The 19,735-nt window shown below is 42.3% G+C and overlaps 1 protein-coding gene across 2 annotated transcripts in view; it reads right to left on the bottom strand.

The window, feature by feature from the left end:
- Positions 1–19,735, bottom strand: part of Pde7b (phosphodiesterase 7B) — a 307,639-nt gene that overhangs the window by 138,067 nt on the left and 149,837 nt on the right. Inside the window, exon 1 of one of the 2 annotated variants that reach the window (XM_005065832.4) lies at positions 9,603–10,079. The exons of the other annotated variant lie outside the window; for it this stretch is intronic. Within the exon in view, the coding sequence (XP_005065889.1) occupies positions 9,603–9,840 (238 nt within the window). The 5' untranslated portion in view covers positions 9,841–10,079. Of the gene's footprint in view, positions 1–9,602; positions 10,080–19,735 lie in introns of those variants that run through there. 2 annotated transcript variants of the gene reach the window in all.

Here is a 19,735-nt window from a genome sequence, read left to right as displayed (position 1 = left end):
CTATTTATCATTTATCTATCTACTTCAGTGTCCTTAGTTCATGAGTTTTAATTTCCTAAGGAACCAAAGAAGGTATCTGGCATGTGATAGCCACTAAAATTTAGTTGAAAAATGCTCCTGCCCCTTCATCTTTTTTCCAGAGACTGTTGGTTTATGTATTATAAAATGTATGCCATTCTACTTTGTTATCACAAGCGGTCTGTGTAGTTCTAACCTCTAAGAAGCCAAATTCCTTCTCTCCTTCTTGGTTTCAGGATTGTGGCACCATACTGTCAAAAGATAATTACTCAATCAAAATGCTTTATAAAAGGAACTCGACTTCTCTTTTCTGAATATCTTGAGTAACTAACCAGTCAATTTAGTCCTCAGTCTCTCCTATGTTGGGTCTACATTTTTGATCCTTGGTTGTTGTATAGTATAAGAAGTATTTGCTTATGATATTAAAACACTGTTTTTGCATTCTGTGGTCTCAGAGGATAGTTTTGGAAGATTTGAAACATTTAAAAATGTCTCTAAATTTTTATTTTCATTCAATGGTGTTTATTAACATTTTACCAAGCCTGTGTCACCAAACCAAGTAAGTGTGTCGCCAAACCAAGTAATTGGGCTTTTGTGTCTTAAAGAGGGCAGACAATTGGCTTTCTACTTTACACACTTGGAGAACTCACTATTTCCTGATGGTACATCAGTTTGTCTTAGATGAATATTTTCTTCTACAGGGAACTAGTCACAGATCCAAGAAAAGAAGGGAACCAGTATTCTAGCATCCAGTATGATATGAGGAAGAGGCAGCAGCTATCTCTAATGTCAGCCATCCTGAAAGAGGCAGCCATGATTGTTCCTCCCAGAGTTTCCTTTGCTCAGAGGTCAGGTCATGGAAAGGAGGGGAAGAGAGCACAGAATTTCCAATGAAGACATTCATACAGTGAAAACGTAACAGATCTGACCAGAGTACAAGAAACTGCATAATGATGACCACAGTTCCAATTAGTAGCAGATAGAAAAAACATAACTTTTAATGTGGAAACCAACTAGAAAGGTTATGAGAGGGTTTATTTGAATTCCACATATGCCTGGGAATCAAAGTACATGAAGCCATGTTGAGTAAGAAACATTCAGGTATAGGGTTCATCCCATAGTAGCTCAACCAATGCAGAATGGAAATAAAACCTCTTGCTAGATGGTCATGAGCTTTATTTATCTTGTATTCCTTAGGGCATATTGTGCTGTATACCAAAGATCCAGTGACGATGATTAGGAATGGTATAGTGAGGCTGAGAAGGGAAAGTGGCGGTTCAGAATAACAGCGTGTGTGTGTGTGTGTGTGTGTGTATGTGTGTGTGTGATGCATGCACATAGGCAAGTGTGTGAGGTGAGTTTGCAGTAGAACAATAAATAGGAACTGCCCTCTGGGAGATCACAAAGGAGTTATCTTTACTCTTTGCTCACATAATATATTCAATATATTAATGGGGTAAGATTTAGACTCACGCTTGTGGTTCCTGGGAGGAAAGAGGAGACAGCACAGGAGAAGGTGTATGTGCTTGCAAGCGCGTGCGTGCTTGTGTATGTGTGTGCTCGTGTGCACACGCACGCGCCTGTGTATTGGGATTATTCAGTTGCAGACATAGGTGGTGAAAAGTATTCATTTAAAAGACACACGCTAATCAGAAGAGACCGAACACCATGTTGCTAATTAGAAAGCTGAACATTTCTTATTCTCCATGCAGGCTTGAGAACTGCCTCAGAATCTGTGGGACAGCTGATGAACTAACCCAGATTCGACTGGCTGAAGAAGAGAAACAGGCTACGTCTCATCATGCACTTGAGTATGGTGCTCTGAAGTCTCTGCTTTGTATCTGCCGCAGTGACTGCCTGTGTGGTGCAGATTGCATGGCTGGTATTTGAATCCAGTTCTCCAAAGCAACCCAACCTCACTTCCTTCCCAGGGTCTTCTGTGCCCATCCCTTTATCTTATTCTTTTACTAATCATCTTTGGCAAATTCTGTGAATTTTTTTGAATAAGATTTCCACAGACCCCCCTAGATGTCATTGGGTTTTCTGAAGTTCCTATGATGGATGTATGGCGGTTAATTAAGTGAGACACTTAGGGCATCTAAAAGACTTAGGGAAGGAAACATGAAAGAGCAAAGGTCTTTGGCTTTGTTTTTGCATTGTGATTGGCTGAAAAGAGAAATAGGCTGCCTTGTTGCCTTACCCACAACGATTTACTTTTTCTGTTTAATACCTTAACCAAGCATTTATACTTATTTCTCAGGGACAGTAGCATCTTTATTTTATTTTATTTGAGTTCTTATATCTCTCTGTTTCTGTTACCAAATTCAAGCAGTTACCATCCAATCTCTCTTGAACTTTGTTCTTTTTCCCCTTCTAGAAATTTCTCTCTCTCTCTCTCTCTCTCTCTCTCTCTCTCTCTCTCTCTCTCTCTCTGCAGTAAGCTTTGTCCCTTGGACTCAGGGCCATATGCAACTAGGTCGTGCTTCATCTTTGCCAAATGTTCTTCTAATTGTACACAAGATGATTTTCAGTTTTGTCTTGCCTCTAGTGATAAGATGGGATCTGCAGGCTCTTGAGCTCCCTCAGACCCCAAGTGTCCCCGATAAGGTAGCAAAACATTCAAGACATGTAGGACAGGCCTTGGTTTAGACACACTTTGAAGGGAGGGTTTGGAAATCTGTAGCTTGAGGAAATTTAGGGCAAGCATAAAGATACGGAACTCTTCTCTTGGAGTAGTTTCTCAGCATCCTTGGGGTTGGTGTCAGTTCTAGTGAGAAATGTATGGAAGAGCGAAATGTATGGAAACGCCAGGGGAAAGCACTGGAAAAGGAAGAGAGCTGGGTGTGTCTAGGCATACAAAAACCACAGGTACTGCCTGTGAGCTTTGCCTACTGTTTTCACTAGGGTGAGACGAATTCTGTTTACCTCGAAGAATAACGATAGCCGAAGCTAGGGACTAGAACTCACTAGAACAAAGCACACACTTTCAGTTGCTTCTGTGAGTCAAAAAACATCGAGGAGCTTTTGGTGTTTCTCTAACCCCTCGCCAATGTTTTCCTTTGAGAGGTTAGCTTGGTGTGTAAGTCAGTGCTCCCCTGAAGTTAAACCAGGCTTGTTTAAAGTAAGAAGGAAGGCAGGGGAGGAAATGAGACTGTTTCCAGGCAAAGAGCAGAGGGCATGGGAAGAGCAGCCTTCGGCAGCATCAAAAGCTCATTGGTAGGGCCAGGTAAACACTGACATTGCACATTCTGCCTTTGAAACCATGTCGGGAAATATTCTGAGTGCCAGTAGTAAACACAAACAAACAAACAAAAACAAAGCCAAAAACCAAAGCAGCTTAGGAAACTTTATACAAAATACCACAAGATACCTAAACATAGCAATTACGTGAAAAGTATAAAAATGTGCCCAGAACTCACACGCATTTGTACTTAAAATTTGTAATTATCAGTGAATTACAACTTCTCCTGGAGAACAAAGTACTATCACACATTAGTTTTGAATTTGGAAATTCACTCTTGTGTATTCTTTTATTTTTAAAAGCTATCATGACTAATCCTTTGCAAGAATAGAAGATTAAAAACGATTCCACTAAAGGGAAGGACTTGAATTCATGTTTCTTGAATGATCTGTTCTTGGATAAGACGTATTCATCTATGCACTTAATGACAGCTTGTAAATGATTTTATTCCTTCGGATAGTATTTTTCGCCTATCAAAACATATTCAGTGGCTGACAAGAAAAACATGTTAGGGAGAATACAAAGAAAATAGGATGTTCTCCAGACTGTCAAAGAACAGGGACTCTAGGAGGGGAGGAAGCAGATGTACACCAACTATAACAAAATAAAGTGTTTTGTCTGTGAAATAAACAATAACAAAGTTCTGGGAGAGGAAGACACATAGCCATCACTGGTTATTCACATGAATTGGCTCTAGGACTTCATGTGAGTACCAAACTCATGTATATTTAAGTCCCTGGGTAAAGTGGCTAAGGTTGGCACATGGCTTGTGCACATCCTCCTACATTCTCCAGACCATTTCCAGCTCATCTATAATCTCAATACTGGAGCAAAGTGTAAATAGTTATCATATAGCTATTAAGGAATGACAAGAAAAAGTCTGTATATGTTCTATATGCGTTTTTGTTATTATTTTCATTTCACAATGGACTGAATCTCCATGTGCAAAACGCACAACTCTAGAGGACCAACCACATTTAGGAGGGCTTGATGAAGGGCCCAGGATGTGGGTAGGATCTTAGAGAATGGGAGGAACTGGAAACCTGGACGGAAGTCATTTTAAGGCTTGGGAACAGTAAGTACAAAGCAGAGAGGAGAGCTCAGAGGCCATCAGTGACAGCCAAGCCTGGGAAAGTGAGGTAGCTCCCAAGAATGGAGAGTTGGGTGTGGAATGAAAGGATAGAGAGTTTTCTTTGAAGACACTGGAAAAATCACTGAAGGATTAGAGTTTTAACACTGCTGATGTAAATCACAGAATGGAAGAGGAGATCCGGGATGTGTATTGTTGTCAGAGGCAACAGAAAGATTCCAGATAGAACACAAGGCCCTATGACTGAACGGAGGAAGGAGAGGGTGTGAGAGAAGGTGTCAAGGGGAGAGATCATTAGTATGCATATGTTATATCCATCATTTACCAAGAACTGCTGGTTTAAGGTCTTTCCAGATTGATTTATGGGTATTAGCTCATTTAATCCTCTCAATAACCTTATGTGAAGGTTCTACTATTATTCCCTCTTGTAGAAGAGAAACTGAGATACCATGGTGTTAACTTGCCCAAGATCACACAGCCAATCAGTGTGTATGCAGGATTTACACAGGTTTAAATCTCAGTTTGAGACTTACAGTCTGTCTCTTGAGCCTCTCTCAAGGACTCAGAACCAACTGGAATTATGGGACCTGGGGAAAATTGCCTTATATTTGTGTGTCTGTTGTTCAGAAAAACAAATTTATGGGAAGCACAGGTTTTGTTCAAAGTGAGACCTTTTTTTTCTTTTCTTCTTCTTTAAAGTTATTGATTTACATCTACTTATTTATTTACTGAGGTAGGGTATCATTTTGTAGCTCAGGTTGGCCTGAGACTTATCATGTGACTCAGGATGTTCCTAAACTCATAGCAATTCTCTGTCCCTGCCTTCAAGTGCTGGAATTACAGCATGATCTATCGCACCTGGCTTGTGTTTTGGTTTTGACTTGCTTTAATGTTCCATTTAAAGGAGGGATGACACCATCAATGACGTTCGTCAGTAAAGCTATAGACTGAATGTAGGCTAATAGGCTAATGTCTACAGGCAGCAGCAGCCTTGGAGAAATGTTATGAATTAATCTCAGCGCATCCCCTGTTGAGGCTAATTGCTTCTTTTCTCAAAGCAATTTGGTCTGTTTTGAATGAAATCATTAAGCCCCGATGAGCGCTTGAAAGTGCATATGAATTTTTAGGAGTGTGTTTTATTTCACCCGCTTTCCAGTCAATATTTTGAGTGGACAGAGAAGTTTAAACTAGCGAGTGTTTGTTTGCACACCGAAGCAGCAGACAGAGCTCAGATTCATAAATGTGCTGCCTTTCTTCCCTCATTAAACCTTTGATTCATCACTCAGTCAATGTTGTCCAGCATAATTCACGGTATACACCAAGCACCCAATAAATGCTTCTTGAATTATAGTGATCCTAGTGCTCACTCTTCAACATGGTTTATGTCACATTTGCTACTTAAGAGATTTTAAAATGACACTGTAAGTGTCAATTTAAATTGCAGAGTTCCGGAATTGGAACGCTTCTGCAGACTTTCTTGTCTGACATTTGATATTCAGAGCTGGGTATAAAGCACATTTCTGATATTTGTATTCTTCTTGAAGTACATGACAAGTAAGAGCCAAAGGGAAATGGTTGTGTTCTTTCTCTATTTGAAATGGGTTCTGGGTTTTCATATTTTTCTGCGACCAGAGGCTACTGAAAGAAGAGACCTAATAAATAAGGAAAATGATACACAATTGAGATTGGAGACACCAAAAGGAAAGTAGATGAAGAATTTGCAGTTATTTGATTGAATCTCAAAGTAAATTATTTATTCAAGTAAGAGTGGGTCCTGCTGGGGGCGTCTGAACGTAAACTGGCTGGGGCTAGAATGAGGGTTATAGGAATGCTTGTACCCCTGACATTGGGGAAACCACTGATTCGTCTCCTACTCCTACCCTCCTACCCACCCTCACTCTTGTCTTTTGGGCCTGCTTGCTTTATTTAAGCCTTAAGGACCAATGAGGACCGTTTTCCACCCCTTCCCAGTATTTGGGGCTTCCACCTAAAGCAAATGCCCTCCAAATAAGTAGAAAAATGTAGAGAAGACACAGTCCTGACCTATTTAGGATGAGACTGTTACTTTTTGTTTCTTTGTTTGACTGAGGTTTTGAATCATGAGTTCTCCTGTCTGCCCCACCAACAGGTAACTATAGAAACAACGTCCTCCCTGAAGTGTGAATCTAAGCCCCCAGGCACGTGCTCTGATCATGTAAAAGTTTTGTGACTCAGCTAAACTATTGAGATCCTGCCCTGGGGGGACTGTGGAACAAATACTGAGTCTTTCTGAAGGGTTCACCTCATTTCTAAAATGCAGGGGTTAGCTTTTAAGAAAGGGGGATAAAAGATAGGAGTGTTACCAAGGCATTGTCACTTCAGCTAGTCAATGACTATTATTACTTTGGACAATGCCCAGCTTAGTGTCACTCGCCAGGCAGTCAGGCATCCACCCCATACCTCCTGAAAGCTCCCTCCAGCCCGCTGCTTGGAGCAACCTCCCAGGGCATGCTGACCTATCACCGCCCCAGAACTTAGCCCTCTTCTGTTTCCCATGGCTTGGGATTTTGTGTATTTCATACTGAATTTCTCATGGATGCATGCTTCTATTTATTTTCTCAGCTTTTCTTTCATTCTTTCCTTTACCTAACAAAGCACCTCAGACGTTTTTCTCTTTCACTTGTAAAGAACAGAGTTCTAATATTGTCTAAAGAAACATAAGTACAAATATTGATGCCCTTCACAAGTGAGAGGGAGCCCTGGAGCTTCTGAAGGCTGCATTAAACATATTAGGAGCCTGTGGCATTCATCACTAGAGCCCTGTAAAGTGGCTGTTGGTGCTATTCAGAATTTCCACAGTTTGGTGGTTTTTTTTAAACATTTAGACCTACTCATCTGTTATCACAGGGCGTCCAAATATACACAGAATTTATAATATTTAGTTTCCCTGTTTTCAGTCATAGCAAGGCAAAATGTTGTGTGTAACACATTATACATTGAGGTAAAGTTGCTATCTGGGAAGTTGTGGAGAGGCAGTGCTGCTTGAACTGAATTTTGTAGACTGAGGCAAAGAAAGGCTTTCTAAGCACAGGGCAAGACTTGGAGGCAGGCACCGCTTGATGCGCAGGGTTGCTTAATAATATTGTCAAGTTTAAATTGACTGGGGATTGTGAGGTAAATGTGTGAGAGGTGTGTGTGTGTGTGTGTGTGTGTGTGTGTGTGTGTGTGTGTGAGAGAGAGAGAGAGAGAGAGAGAGAGAGAGAGAGAGAGAGAGAGAGAGAGAGATTCCCGTGTAGTTTTGTTGGTTTTGGTGCTTTCTTGCATACCTCCCTACTCCCTACATATAGCTGGGAACAACTGCTATGGTCAAATGGTGGAAATGATGTCTCTGCAGAGCACTAAGGTGGCAGACAACTTGGAAGGCGATGTCTCTTATCTCTGAATTTATCATCTTGTCTCTGTGCTGATGGGTAAGAAGGTTTTGTACTCACGTCAGACATCCTGAGACTGCTCTATCCCTGAGAAAATGGGGAGGCAGGTAGAACAGACAGACATCCCTGGGATGTGTGTGCATGTGTGTGTGTGTGTGTGTGTGTGTGTGTGTGTGCGCGCGCGCGTGTGTGTGTGTGTGTGTGTGTGTGTGTGTGCTCATTTACATGAAACCCACCCCATTGCAGGCAAGGAGAGTAGGCTACCAATGGGTGCTGCTTTCTATACAGGGTTCAGTTAGGACACTTTCCATGGTCAGGGACAAGGGAGGAACCATTAGAGGGTTGTGAGAGGCTCAACTTTCCTTCTGAACAAGTTCCCTTCAGGAGTCAGACCCGGCTGGCATGGCGTGGAAGGAATGAAGTGTGCCTTCCCCTGCGGATGCATGCTCTGACGAGTGATGGCTGAGGAGACTATGAAAAGGCGTCATTTGAATTAAATGTGAATTTCAATCATCTCGTTAATGACACAAGCCAGGGGTAAGAGCAGTTGGAGTGCCATACTTGCATTTTCTGCCTAGGTGGCCTTTTCTGTTTTCCTTGCCCTGCTCCCATGAAATAGGAATGACTTTCCCATTACCTCATTTCTTCTGACCAAGACCCATTTCCATTGGCTTCCATCTTGCAAATGCCACACAAACCTCAGGCTGATTGCTTCCCTTCTCTCTTCTAAGTGCTCAAATACTCATTGTTTACTAAAGAACGTTTTTTTTTTTTTCAGACACCCTCCCACCAGGAGCACTACTTTTCAATAATATTCTTTGTAAATTATTAGGCATATTGTTGCAAAAAAGCAAGCAAACAAACAACAGCAAACCTTTCTGCCATAGTTATTTGAGAGAAAATCGGGGGAGTTTTTATTCTCAGCCCATTCCCATGAGAAAAAGGGAGATGACCTTTGGACTGTCTTTTTCATATGCTCCAGCTCTCATCACTGACCTTGTCAGGGTTCCACTGCATGGGGATGGCCAGGACTTAAAAGGCATGAGCACACTCATATGCTTGCTGTCTTCTCAAGTAAACCCGCTGCCTCCCAAGCACCCACCAACAGATTCCCCAGAGGAACGGAGCACCAAGCCATCAGTTGTGGCATTTGTCGCTTACAGAGTCCCCGAAGGTACCTTTGTAGTCCCCCCTCCCCCAGTCCCCCATTAGAAATGCAGCAAAGGTCCAACCAACTGTCCCATCCCAAACGGCACATTCCTATGACATGAAAAAAAGCCCTTCTGACTCATTATCTCCCACTTGTAGCTAAGTTTTCCTTCATCTCTGTAGGGGTAATGGTCAAAGGGGAGACTGAGGCCGGGCAAGGATTGGAAAAACATGCAGACTACACTCAGTTCTGGGAACATGATACACATACGATGTAAGCTGCATAGTTAAAATTTGGAGGGTGCATTTTTACTTTACATGAAGAAGTGTAAAAAGCAACTCAAGGAAACCACTCTGCTGGAGACGTTTCTAACTATGGACAAGAAATGTTAGGGGTAGGATGGACATGAGAGGGTTCAGTTTCACCCTCTCCCCTTGGGGTCTGAAACTCAATATTTGACCCCGCACAAGCCTGCAGCAAGTTGACTCCTGCACTAGGTTTGTTAATTTCCATTCTAACACTCCTTCAGCATATCCATCACTCAACTTTAAGACGCTTTCCAATAGAGCAAACGTTTGTAAGTCAGCCCCTAAACCCTGTCCGCACAACTTGCCTTCCTTCCTTGACCCAAGAAGGGGATCTAGAGCGATGAGACCTGACTAGGTCACCTTCTGCACCCCACCATCCGTTTACCTGGGAAGCTGTGCAAAGCGTCTTCATTTTCCAGAATGCCTCTCGGCTTGGTTGCCTGCAGCTCACTTTTGGACTTCCAAACCAGCTTTACCATCCTGATCATCTCTGGCAAGTCCCAGGGTAGCGGCCCCTGCTGGCACCCCGGCCTGCTGCCTAGGGCGGAGGGCAGCACACCTTCTGGGGCCGTCCACCTCCTGCCTAGTTCTGCGGAGTGGAAGTACCGCTCTAGCACAGGCATTCTGCCCTGTTCCCCAGAACAGGAGGTAGGGCTGCCGCCGTCGCTGCTACTGCCGCCGCCGCTGCCGCCGCCGCCGCCGCCGCTGCTGCTGCGGCTGCTGCCACCAGAGGGGAATTTCTTCCCGGGCAGCTGCAGGCAAACCCGCGTGAAATCCTCTCCAGCCTTGGAAAGACAAGTCTCCTCCAGCCTGGCACAGCCTCTCTGGCTTTCCCAGCCCCTGCACAAAACACTGGCGACGAGATGAGACCAATGCACAACCTAAGGTTCCTCACTGCTGAGAAACCGTCTCTGGACTCCTTCCTTCCTTAGAGATACAGTGCATTTTCTTTTTCTCTCAGGCACTGAATTCACAGCACTTAATTAATCCCAGGCTACAGCTGGAACGACAGCGGGGAGGAAAAAAAAAAAGCCATCGAGGCTTCAGCCTTCGCCTTCCCTCTTCTTCCTCCCGTTTCGTTTGTTTCCTATGAGCTTTCTTGCTGCTTGTCAAGTTTGTCAAGTGGCTTAGCCACGAAAGACTTCAGGCAAAGACTCGGGGCTCCGTATTGCATGACTCTCTGAGCGGGGCCCCTCACAGGCTAGTTACTGGAAGTGCCAGGTGAGGGGTTAACTCCTATGGCACAGGAAGCCTAGAAGCTTCCCAGACACAAGTTCTGTAAATCCCAAGGAGCTTTCAGCAAAACGGGAAGCTGCATTCTGCCAGAACTCCTCTGTAGCTGCTTCTCTCTGGAGGGCCCGGCGGGGGGCCTGCCTTGTCTGTCCACTGTGCCTGCATGGGATGGGGGGCGGTTTGATCTTAAGGACCGCAGTTCAAACTCTCTTCTTCCTTCTTCTACACCCCACCCACTTTGCTGTCAAAGATCTCTGCAAACTGTCCGGGTTTTTTTGGTCTATTAGTCAAATCCCCTTGTAACCTCAGCTGCCCTTCAGCTGGAAGGAAACAACATTGAATCACATTCCAAAGCTAACTGGAAAAAAGTGGATTAGGGAAGTGTCAAGGTCCTTATGCATATGCACAGGGTGCCTGTTTAGCCTGGACACGTGGCTCGGGATGGTTAAAAACCCATTTTCAAAGGGTAGTCATCATTTTAAAGGGTGTTGGTAGGGGGTCATAAATGGCCTGGAAAAGCAAGTATGGATGATTCTTTTTTTTTTTTCAGAGAGACCACACTGTGGGCTTAATATCTGGGCCACTGACTACTGTGTCCCCACCCCAGAGTGGTGAATTGAGGACAACCGTGGGCCAAGCCTCTTGCTTCCTGAGGCTCAGAGATGAAGGGGCTGACCCTGAGAGTCAGAGCCAAAGCTGCAACAGAGATACCCCCTGTCGCTTATGTGAAAGGCTCTGGACATAAACGAAAGTGGGGTGGCATTATGCTTGGCATTTTTGCCAGCAAATTGGGTTTGTAGGAACAATTTGAACTTGCACATTCACACAGAAAGCCCCTGTTTTCTTGAAAGACATTGTAACAATCCTGTCTTCCTTGGAGCTCGGTGTCTCTGCCTTGCAAAGGCCTCTGTTTTGCTTGGCACTTCATTTTGCTGATGTACAAGCTGTTGCTCCCGCACTACATTCCTACGGCTGGTTGATCACACAATCATTTGATGTTTCTTTGGGGGAGCATGGAGGAGAATTGGGGGAAGAGGAGAAAGTCCGTTGCTCCCACTTCATTCTGTTTTTGAAGTTGAAAGCGGTAAAGCTCACTGTAATCATGTCATTCTTCTTCTTCTAAAACTACGGTTAATAAGTCTGTTTTTTTCATAATGAATTAAGTGATCCCCCCCTTTTCTTCTAGATGAAAAAGTATACTGTAAACCAGTTTTCTTTCCTGGCAGATGAAAAGAGGCCTAAAACCCTGTGTGTGTGTGTGTGTGTGTGTGTGTGTGTGTGTGTGTGTGTGTATACATATGTATAATATATATTTGGGACAGTGCTTCTCTGAGAATTTCATTATTAAAATATTGCAATTTTTCTAAAACAACTACATGTTCATAGAACCCAATGAGTAAAAACCCATGACCCATTTATCATCAAGATTTCTCTCTTTAATCTGTTCTGTTGAGATAAAAAAGATTTCTATAGCAACTGGACTCATCCACCTAGTTTGACAACCCTTCCGATTCTTACCTCACCCTCCCATTAGACTGGGGGCATGGAAGATTTCTGGAATCAGAGGGTTCTATTTAATATCCAGACTGCTGCACTCCACACCATACTTCCTGAATAATGTCTTCAAGTCGCTCCTCAGTCACAAACTTCCCCGACTTAGCAACTGAAGGGTTTCCTAAGTGTTTGACTATTTTTATTTTTGTTCGGTTATTTTGCAAGAGTCCTTAGCATCAGGATATCCTGACCCTTAAAACAAAGGGGTTAAGAACAAAGAAAAACAAATATATGATATGATATATCACAGATGCTAATGTATTAAAAACACAGCTCTTCCATGCATGTTTCTTGAAGATCACTTTCTTTATAAAAAATGTCAGAATATACATTTCTCTTAGATTATTCTGAGCATTTCCTTATAAAAATATTCCAGAGAAGTTACAAAATGTTGGACTGTTGGATATGAATGTTTCCTATAGGAGATGAGTTAGGGCCAAACAAGCATCATTTCCAATTATCATCCCAAAAGGGAACTACTTCATGTGAATGTCCGAGTGTCGAAAATGTTTTCACAACTTAAAAATTTCTCCCCAATATGGGATTATCCTCATCCCAGAGCAGAAGTGCAAGAATTACCACAAGAAAGGTCGTTCTCAGGGTATTTCTGGCTCACATGGAGACAGGAAGTACAGGAAATCTTGCGAGAGAGCTTGGCTCAGGAGATTTTTGGCTTAACAGCAGCCCACTAGAGCAGGATGAGCCATTTGCACTGATGGCCCACAAGCTCGCAGCTACACCGTTTCTCGGGAAGGTGGTTTTGTCGCATTTTGTAGCTAATCTCAGGCTGAGATGTCTTTCTAGTAGAGCATGCCTATGAAGCTGTAATTTCCATCACTCAGTGAACCCCTTGGGGTCTAATGGAAGTCCGAAGTCTGAGCCACTGGGCTTGGGAAAAAAGTTGGGGCGTCCTGTACTCGCTAGACTTGTGAAGCAAAGCCTCGTTTATCAGAGAATTCTCACAAATGTTACTATCAGTAATTAATGCGCTGCTGTCAGGAAGTGTTCATGTACTCTTGTTGGGAGTCAGTCTACCATGCCAGTGAAAGGGAAACAAGAGTTCTCTTTTTGTGTAGTGTGAACTCTCAAAGCCAGACCAGCCCGCTCTAGGACTGGGGAGAGTGGCTCAGGGGATAGGTGGGTCAACATGAGGATGCAGGAATCGCCACCGATCTTGTAAAGTTGGCTAATAGCGGCAAGAATCTGAAACCCCAGTGCCGGGCTTGGGCAGAGGCAGGCTGGCTTCAAATGCTGCTGGCTAATCAGTCTGTTCAATGAGATGAGCTCTAGTTCCAGTGGGAAAGCCTGTCTCAAAGAAACAACAACAACAAGAAGGGATAGAGGAAGAATCCTGATGTGGATATCTGACCTTCATATTCGCAGGCATCTACCTAGCCAAACGTGTGCATTCACACATGTACACACATTGCGGGGAGGGGGGAATGGGAAGGAGGAAAGAGCTTGATCCAAAGAGATTTGAATCTGACTTTAAAAACTTTGCTGTATGTTTGCAGTTTATATGAAGGAAAGAAATTGATAACCCAATAGCAAATATACAGTGATATGTACAAAATGCATAATTGCTTTAATCCCTGAATTAAATTGAACTGTTAGAACTCTTTATATTCTGAGGGTTGTGAGAATATTATGCAGACTCTGGGTGCTCTGTTATAAATTATTATATCTATCGTATGTCATTTTTAAACAGAAATCATCCACTTAAACATTTCTAGTATTCTGGAGACTATCTTTTTACCATGCAGAAACTTGTTGCCATTTTCTTTTCTATTGGGTCTATTAGCAGATTCTTCCAAAACTTTGTTTTAGTGATAACCTCACTGAGATGAATTTGAAAGCAATTTATACCCTCATTGGTTCTCCTCATTCTTAATTCTTCTATGTTTGGGCGATCTGTTTTATCCGGGACTTTTTTCTTCATCAGTTCAGCTCAAACATGGATGTGTAACTTCTGACCCCCACCCCGACTTTTTGGCCACTCTGGTTTCACAAGTGCAATTCAGATGCCATCCAGAATGAGCAAGGAAGGAGACACAGGTCTTTTAACTTTGTTTAATATAGCCGAAGTAGAAGAAGCTCAAACAATTTACAGTGTCCTTCAAGAGAAATAGAAATGTAATAGCTTTGGCCTTAGCTAATCTCAAGGAACAACGCCAGTATGCAAGGAAAGGCGTCAGTCTACAGACCAACCATACAAGGCAGCACACACTTCCATTGTCACATGGACAGGGGGGAAGCGGGTGCCGCGAGATGAGGGAAGATGGGGGAGAGGAAGGGGAAGGGGTTGAGCTGACAGAGTCAGAGGTGGATTTCATCACAGGTGCCTGAGTTCTGCACAATCATTTATTCACTCTGCAGTCATGCGGTGCCAAGTGGGAACCCGTGCTGTCCCTGGGTCCCATCTCAGGTACTGGGGAGCTGCTAAGATCCTGGTAGAAAGAGGGTACCAGGGTTCTAGCAGAAGCCAGGCCTCACTCTCAGCTTTTAGGTATTGCAGTGGCCTCTCATCCCTCCAGGAAGTTCTCAGTCCTGAGATCTAGGCCTCCTATGCAGTCTTTTCATGATTTTCGATTGTGAAATACTACTAATGGTGGGAGAAGATACTTGCCATAAATTTATGTTTGAGTTTTTATTGAAAAAAAAAACAAAAACAAATGTCAAAACCCCCAAATCAAAGCAAGGAGTACAGCAATGAACTCTGTAAAGTAACCCCAGGACCAGTTATCTCAGGTTTACAAAAACTGGGTTTCAGACTGTCCTTACCATTAAGTTTGACCTCAGATTTAATGTCTTATCTGTAAGTGGGTGTGAGAGCAGTAAACACCTTACCAATTACACAGTGATCTTTTAAGAATTTAAACAGTTTCAGAAGGAGTTATTTGAAAAGTGGAAATGTGCTGTAAAATTTAATATTATTATTTTAAAAGTTTAAGACATACTTGGCCAAGAGTGGTGATTCACAATTGTAATCTCAGCATTTGGAGAGCTGAGGCAAGGGGATCACAAATTTGAGGTCAGTGACACCCTGTCTCAAAACAACAACAAAAACAACAAGAAAATCATGCCAATAAGTTACCTAAGCTCAAATTTTGACTATATATATGTATATGTATATATATATTACTATATTATCTATTAGAAAGCTGAAAAGCCCAACTCATCTATCCTCAAAGTAGGTCCCTTTGGAAGTTCATACTTCTCATGAGAATGCAGAAATGAAAAAAAATGAAAGATAGAGCAGTGGATATTACTGGGGAATGCATGTTGGTGGTGTAACACCCATGAACCATGTCTGGGGTTAAGCTTGTATGATCATTGTGGGCTATTTAGTGCATCTACAGTGTAGGTCCTCTCCATGGGGAATTGCATTTCATCTACAGTGACTAACAGGTATGCTTGATGTTCCTGTATTGCACAGCTTAGTGCGCATGTGTCTTCAGGCTGCCCACCGGCCCATTCCCCCAGAAAACTTAAGAGAATCTCACCTTTGTCTGGGGTCTTTATTCCTCAAACATTTTTAGAATCTCAATTACTCTTAGTGGCTTTCCATTTAATTTGTGTTTTTAATGGAAGTGTGGTGTTCACAGTCAAATATCACGTTTTAAAAGTTTAAAGTATGTTTCTACCTTCTTGTGTTTTTGTTTTTTATAAGTGAGGTGCATGACTCCTGAACACTCTGAAGACTTTGGTTAGGTTTCAAAGATCCCAAGGAGAGTGAAGGGAACATTACCCTCAAAGAACTTCTGGAAAACGGCAAGGTAGAGGGCTTTCCTTTTAAAACGACAAAAAAACCAAACAAGGCCACTAGTAAGATATGGAAAAATTGGTGGTACAAACAACACAAGAGAAGAAAAAAAAAGCGAAGGAGTAAAGACTTCTGATAGGATCCGTCTCTGCCCTTGATGTTCGATTATGTGTGTAGAGTTCAAAGTCACCTCGGAAGGAAATCTCAACCAGTTCCTGTTTGTGGAGGGCAGCCCTACTGCTTCCCACGATTTACAAGTGATTTCCATGCCAGAAAAGGCTCCTGGGTACTATTCTGGAGGAATGCTCCTCAAATGTTAATGTGAGTATGAATAACCAAAGAAGCCATCAGCATGCAGATTCTGTGTGTGCGCATATGTGTGCATCCCTGTCTATGCAAGTACATGTGTGTGAGTGGGTATGTGGGGGGGGGATGGGCCTGTATATGTGCTCATGAACATGTGTGGAGGCTAGGTGAGGATTTTCAGTGTCTGGCTTCATCATTTTCTACTATTCTGAGATGGAGGCTCTTACAGAATCTACAACAAAGCTGGCTGACTGGCTGGCAAGCCTTAGCCATCCTATGTCCTACTGTAGTACTGGGATTATATGACTGGACATGACCACACATGACATTTTATGTGGGTGATGGAGACACAAATTCAGGTCTTCATGTTTATGTAGCACCAAATGTCTCCAGATTCTTGTTCAGAAGGTCCACATAAGGCTATGAGACTCTACATCTCTCAGCATTTTCTTGAATATGACAAGGGCATTGGCCTGTCGCTATACTCCAAGTAAAACTCTACGGGACTACCCTGTGACAGGACAGCATTTTCTGCTTGTCTTATATTAGTTACTTACAAAAGATGGTGCAGAGAAATCTCCATTTTACAAGTTCGTGCTATTAGGACTTTTCAAACCATGCTGACTTGACTCTTGAAAGAAACAAGCCACTGGAAATGGCTACATAAGAACCAGGGTTGTATCCAAAGAGTTTCATGGCATCAAACCACTGCTTGGTTTCTCAGTTTTGTTTCACTCATTATGTTGTTGCTGTTATGGAAGGACTTTAAAGTCAAGGTTGGCGAGTAAATATAAACCACTGCAATGAACACCCATGACCCTCTTCAACTTTATAACCAAATGCGGTTTTTTTTCTTTTTAAGTCTGTTCTCAGCAAATGTACAACAAAACTCAGGTCAGTTTTCTGATTCTTCTTTCATTTCAGCATTTTCTTGCACATTGTGACAATTTTCAGAATGGTTTAAGACTGTTAAGAGACCCCCATCTTATGTTCGGAATGGTTAGCATACAGGCAAGACTCTGAGTCTTGGAGTTCCATCATTGGGCATGCTCTACCAAAAACTGATTCCTTCACTCGATTTATTAAAGATTTACACAAAGCGGTCCCTGCATAAAGGCTGGTAATCTTTCCCAATGTAATATCCCAAGCATCAATGAATGGTGACCATATGAATCCACAAAGAAATAAAGATGGAAAAAGAGAGAAAGAAAACAGGCATTCATGGCATTAGAGCCAGTGGCCAGTGGTGCCGCTGACTCAGAGAAATGTACCGCACAGCCGTTTCTCATTTTGCCTTGGGAAAACACAACACAAGGCACAAAAGATAAGTAAAATAAACTCGACTACAGGCTACAGTTTTTAACAGGTATGGCCTGGAACTCCTGCAGTCCCAGATGTAGCATTTATGAGAATTCAGTGCCAGAAGCCAGAGGCATGTGAGATCAGCTGGAAGACAAGTCTAATCGAGAGCAGGAGGCTTGAATTCCACCACATTTATATGATTAAAAATTTGTATAGTTAACTAAACAAGAACGCTTAGAATAAATGAAATCATCTGTCAGAAATTGCAAACACAGCTTGCTGTATTATTTTCCATTGTCTTTCTTGTGTGTGGGTTTTTCCCCCCTAAGCCTGAGTGCTTTCCTAAGCCTGAGTGCTTTCCTCTGGTAACAAACACCTATATTTCCTGTCACCCAAACCTTGTTTGTAGTGACTACAAACAAGGCCGAGAAAGCCAAGAGATGTTATATTCACAGCAAGTGCACATCATGCTTATTATTGTAGATGATTCTGGAGGTCGCTGTCAGTTGAAAACAGAAGGTGAAAACCAAAGGATTTAACAAAGTAGCCCAGTCTGTAGGGTAAGGAGAAGGGATTCGTACCAAATTTTTTGTTTGTTTAGTATGTGGTATTGCCACAAAGTTAACAGCACCATATTTAAAGAAGAAACTTAGCATTCTATGGCAAAAGATTGTCTAAGTCACTCTGGCTAATTCCCCATGTCCACCTTCCCTTCTGAATTCTAGTGATATTTTACTCCCTGCTGTATGATCAGGGTCTTTTGGTCTCTGGCATATGGTGCTGACTGGTCTACCTTCTTACTCAGGTTTCTAGACCCGAGTGCTCTTTGTCTGTGATACTCTCCCTGTATCCTTTCTATGATCTGCTAAGCTTCATATTCCTAGTTTTCTGATCTTTGAACATGACATTTTCATGGCCTTTGATATGCACATGTCCGTAGATCTGCTGTTCTTATGTTTGCATGTCTCAGTCGGAGCACCAGGGCACAACTTCAGCACCCTAAATCTAGGCTTTCATTTACTTAAGACAGGATGCTGCTGTGTTGTCCAAGATGGGCTCTGTACTTCTGCCTCAGTCTGCCTGGGATCAGGGATTACAGATGTGTGCCACAATAGTAAGTCTAGACTTTCAGCCGGTGCCTTTGCCATGCTCTTAACTGCTTCACCTTTCTCATTTTCAGACTCCGAGGAGGCTATTGATTGATCTAATTCCAAACTGCATTCTTTGACTCTTGCAGTAGCCATTAAAACATTCAGTCGAGTCTTGTTTGTCTTTACAAGTTGATGTATTGTGGATCAGACACACCTTGTAGTCATGTCATTTTCAAATTGTGATATATAAACAGTGATGACAACTCTTCACATTAATTTGACACAAAGAGAATCGCTACTTACAAAACTGTCCAAATCCCTTTGTGTGACATTTTGCTGTTTCAAAAATAGTCTCCTACTCATCTAGTTTTATAGACTCACTCAAACTTACATTCAAATACACAAAATTTCTATGGAAACTGTGTTGTTGACCAAACATGCCAGAGGCATTCTGTTATTGTATGTGAAAGATAGACAAACAGACCCTCAGGATGCCTGCATCCTATTTCCCAGACTTGTAGACATACTAAGTTATATGATGGTAAAGGGAGGCCCATGCAGAAGCTGGCATTAGAAAAGAAAGAATATCCTGCACTCTGGACAGTTTCTGTGTGGTAAGGGAGGGATCTTTCCATGTGAAAGACAAGGATGGAGAGAGTCAGAGAAATGTGTTGTGAGAAAGATTTCCCCAGTCACTCAGGGCTTGCAGGTGGATGCAGACTGCTTCTAAAGGGTGGAAAAGACCAGAGAATCAATTCACCCTTAGAATTCCCAAAATGACACTCAGATTTGTTGAGTATATTGATTTTAGATAGCAGATTACTAGAACAATGAGAAGAATAAATCTGAGTAATTTAAAGCAGCTAACTTCTGAGTATTACAATGGCAATAGAAGATTAATAGGATACTGCTCATACTATGTCCACTGTTAGGAAAGACTTGGCCATGTGTCTAGTTCAGGAAAAACTTGTATTTTCATTATGAAGTCTCAAAATTGATTCCTGTCTATTTAAACCAGGAGGGATATCTGATCCATTTCATTTATCTGTAAGTATAACTTCATTTGCCATTGATAGCCTGTCCTGTATTTCAAATTAGTCCATAGGAGCTATTGGCTTATACTGTACCACTTGAGATCCTTATAATGTCTCATTCATTCATTCATTCATTCATTCACTTACTCATTCATTCAACATGTGTTATTATTACATCTTCTCCAGTCTACAGTGTCCAGGATACAAAGGTACTGTTCCTGATTTTCTTTTTAAG

This window comes from Mesocricetus auratus, unplaced genomic scaffold, assembly GCF_017639785.1.
Source record: "Mesocricetus auratus isolate SY011 unplaced genomic scaffold, BCM_Maur_2.0 Super-Scaffold_100018, whole genome shotgun sequence".
In the NCBI taxonomy this organism is placed as follows: Eukaryota; Metazoa; Chordata; class Mammalia; order Rodentia; family Cricetidae; genus Mesocricetus; species Mesocricetus auratus.
The sequence above is the reverse complement of the archived record's forward strand: the minus strand, read 5'-3'. Positions and strand labels throughout refer to the sequence as shown.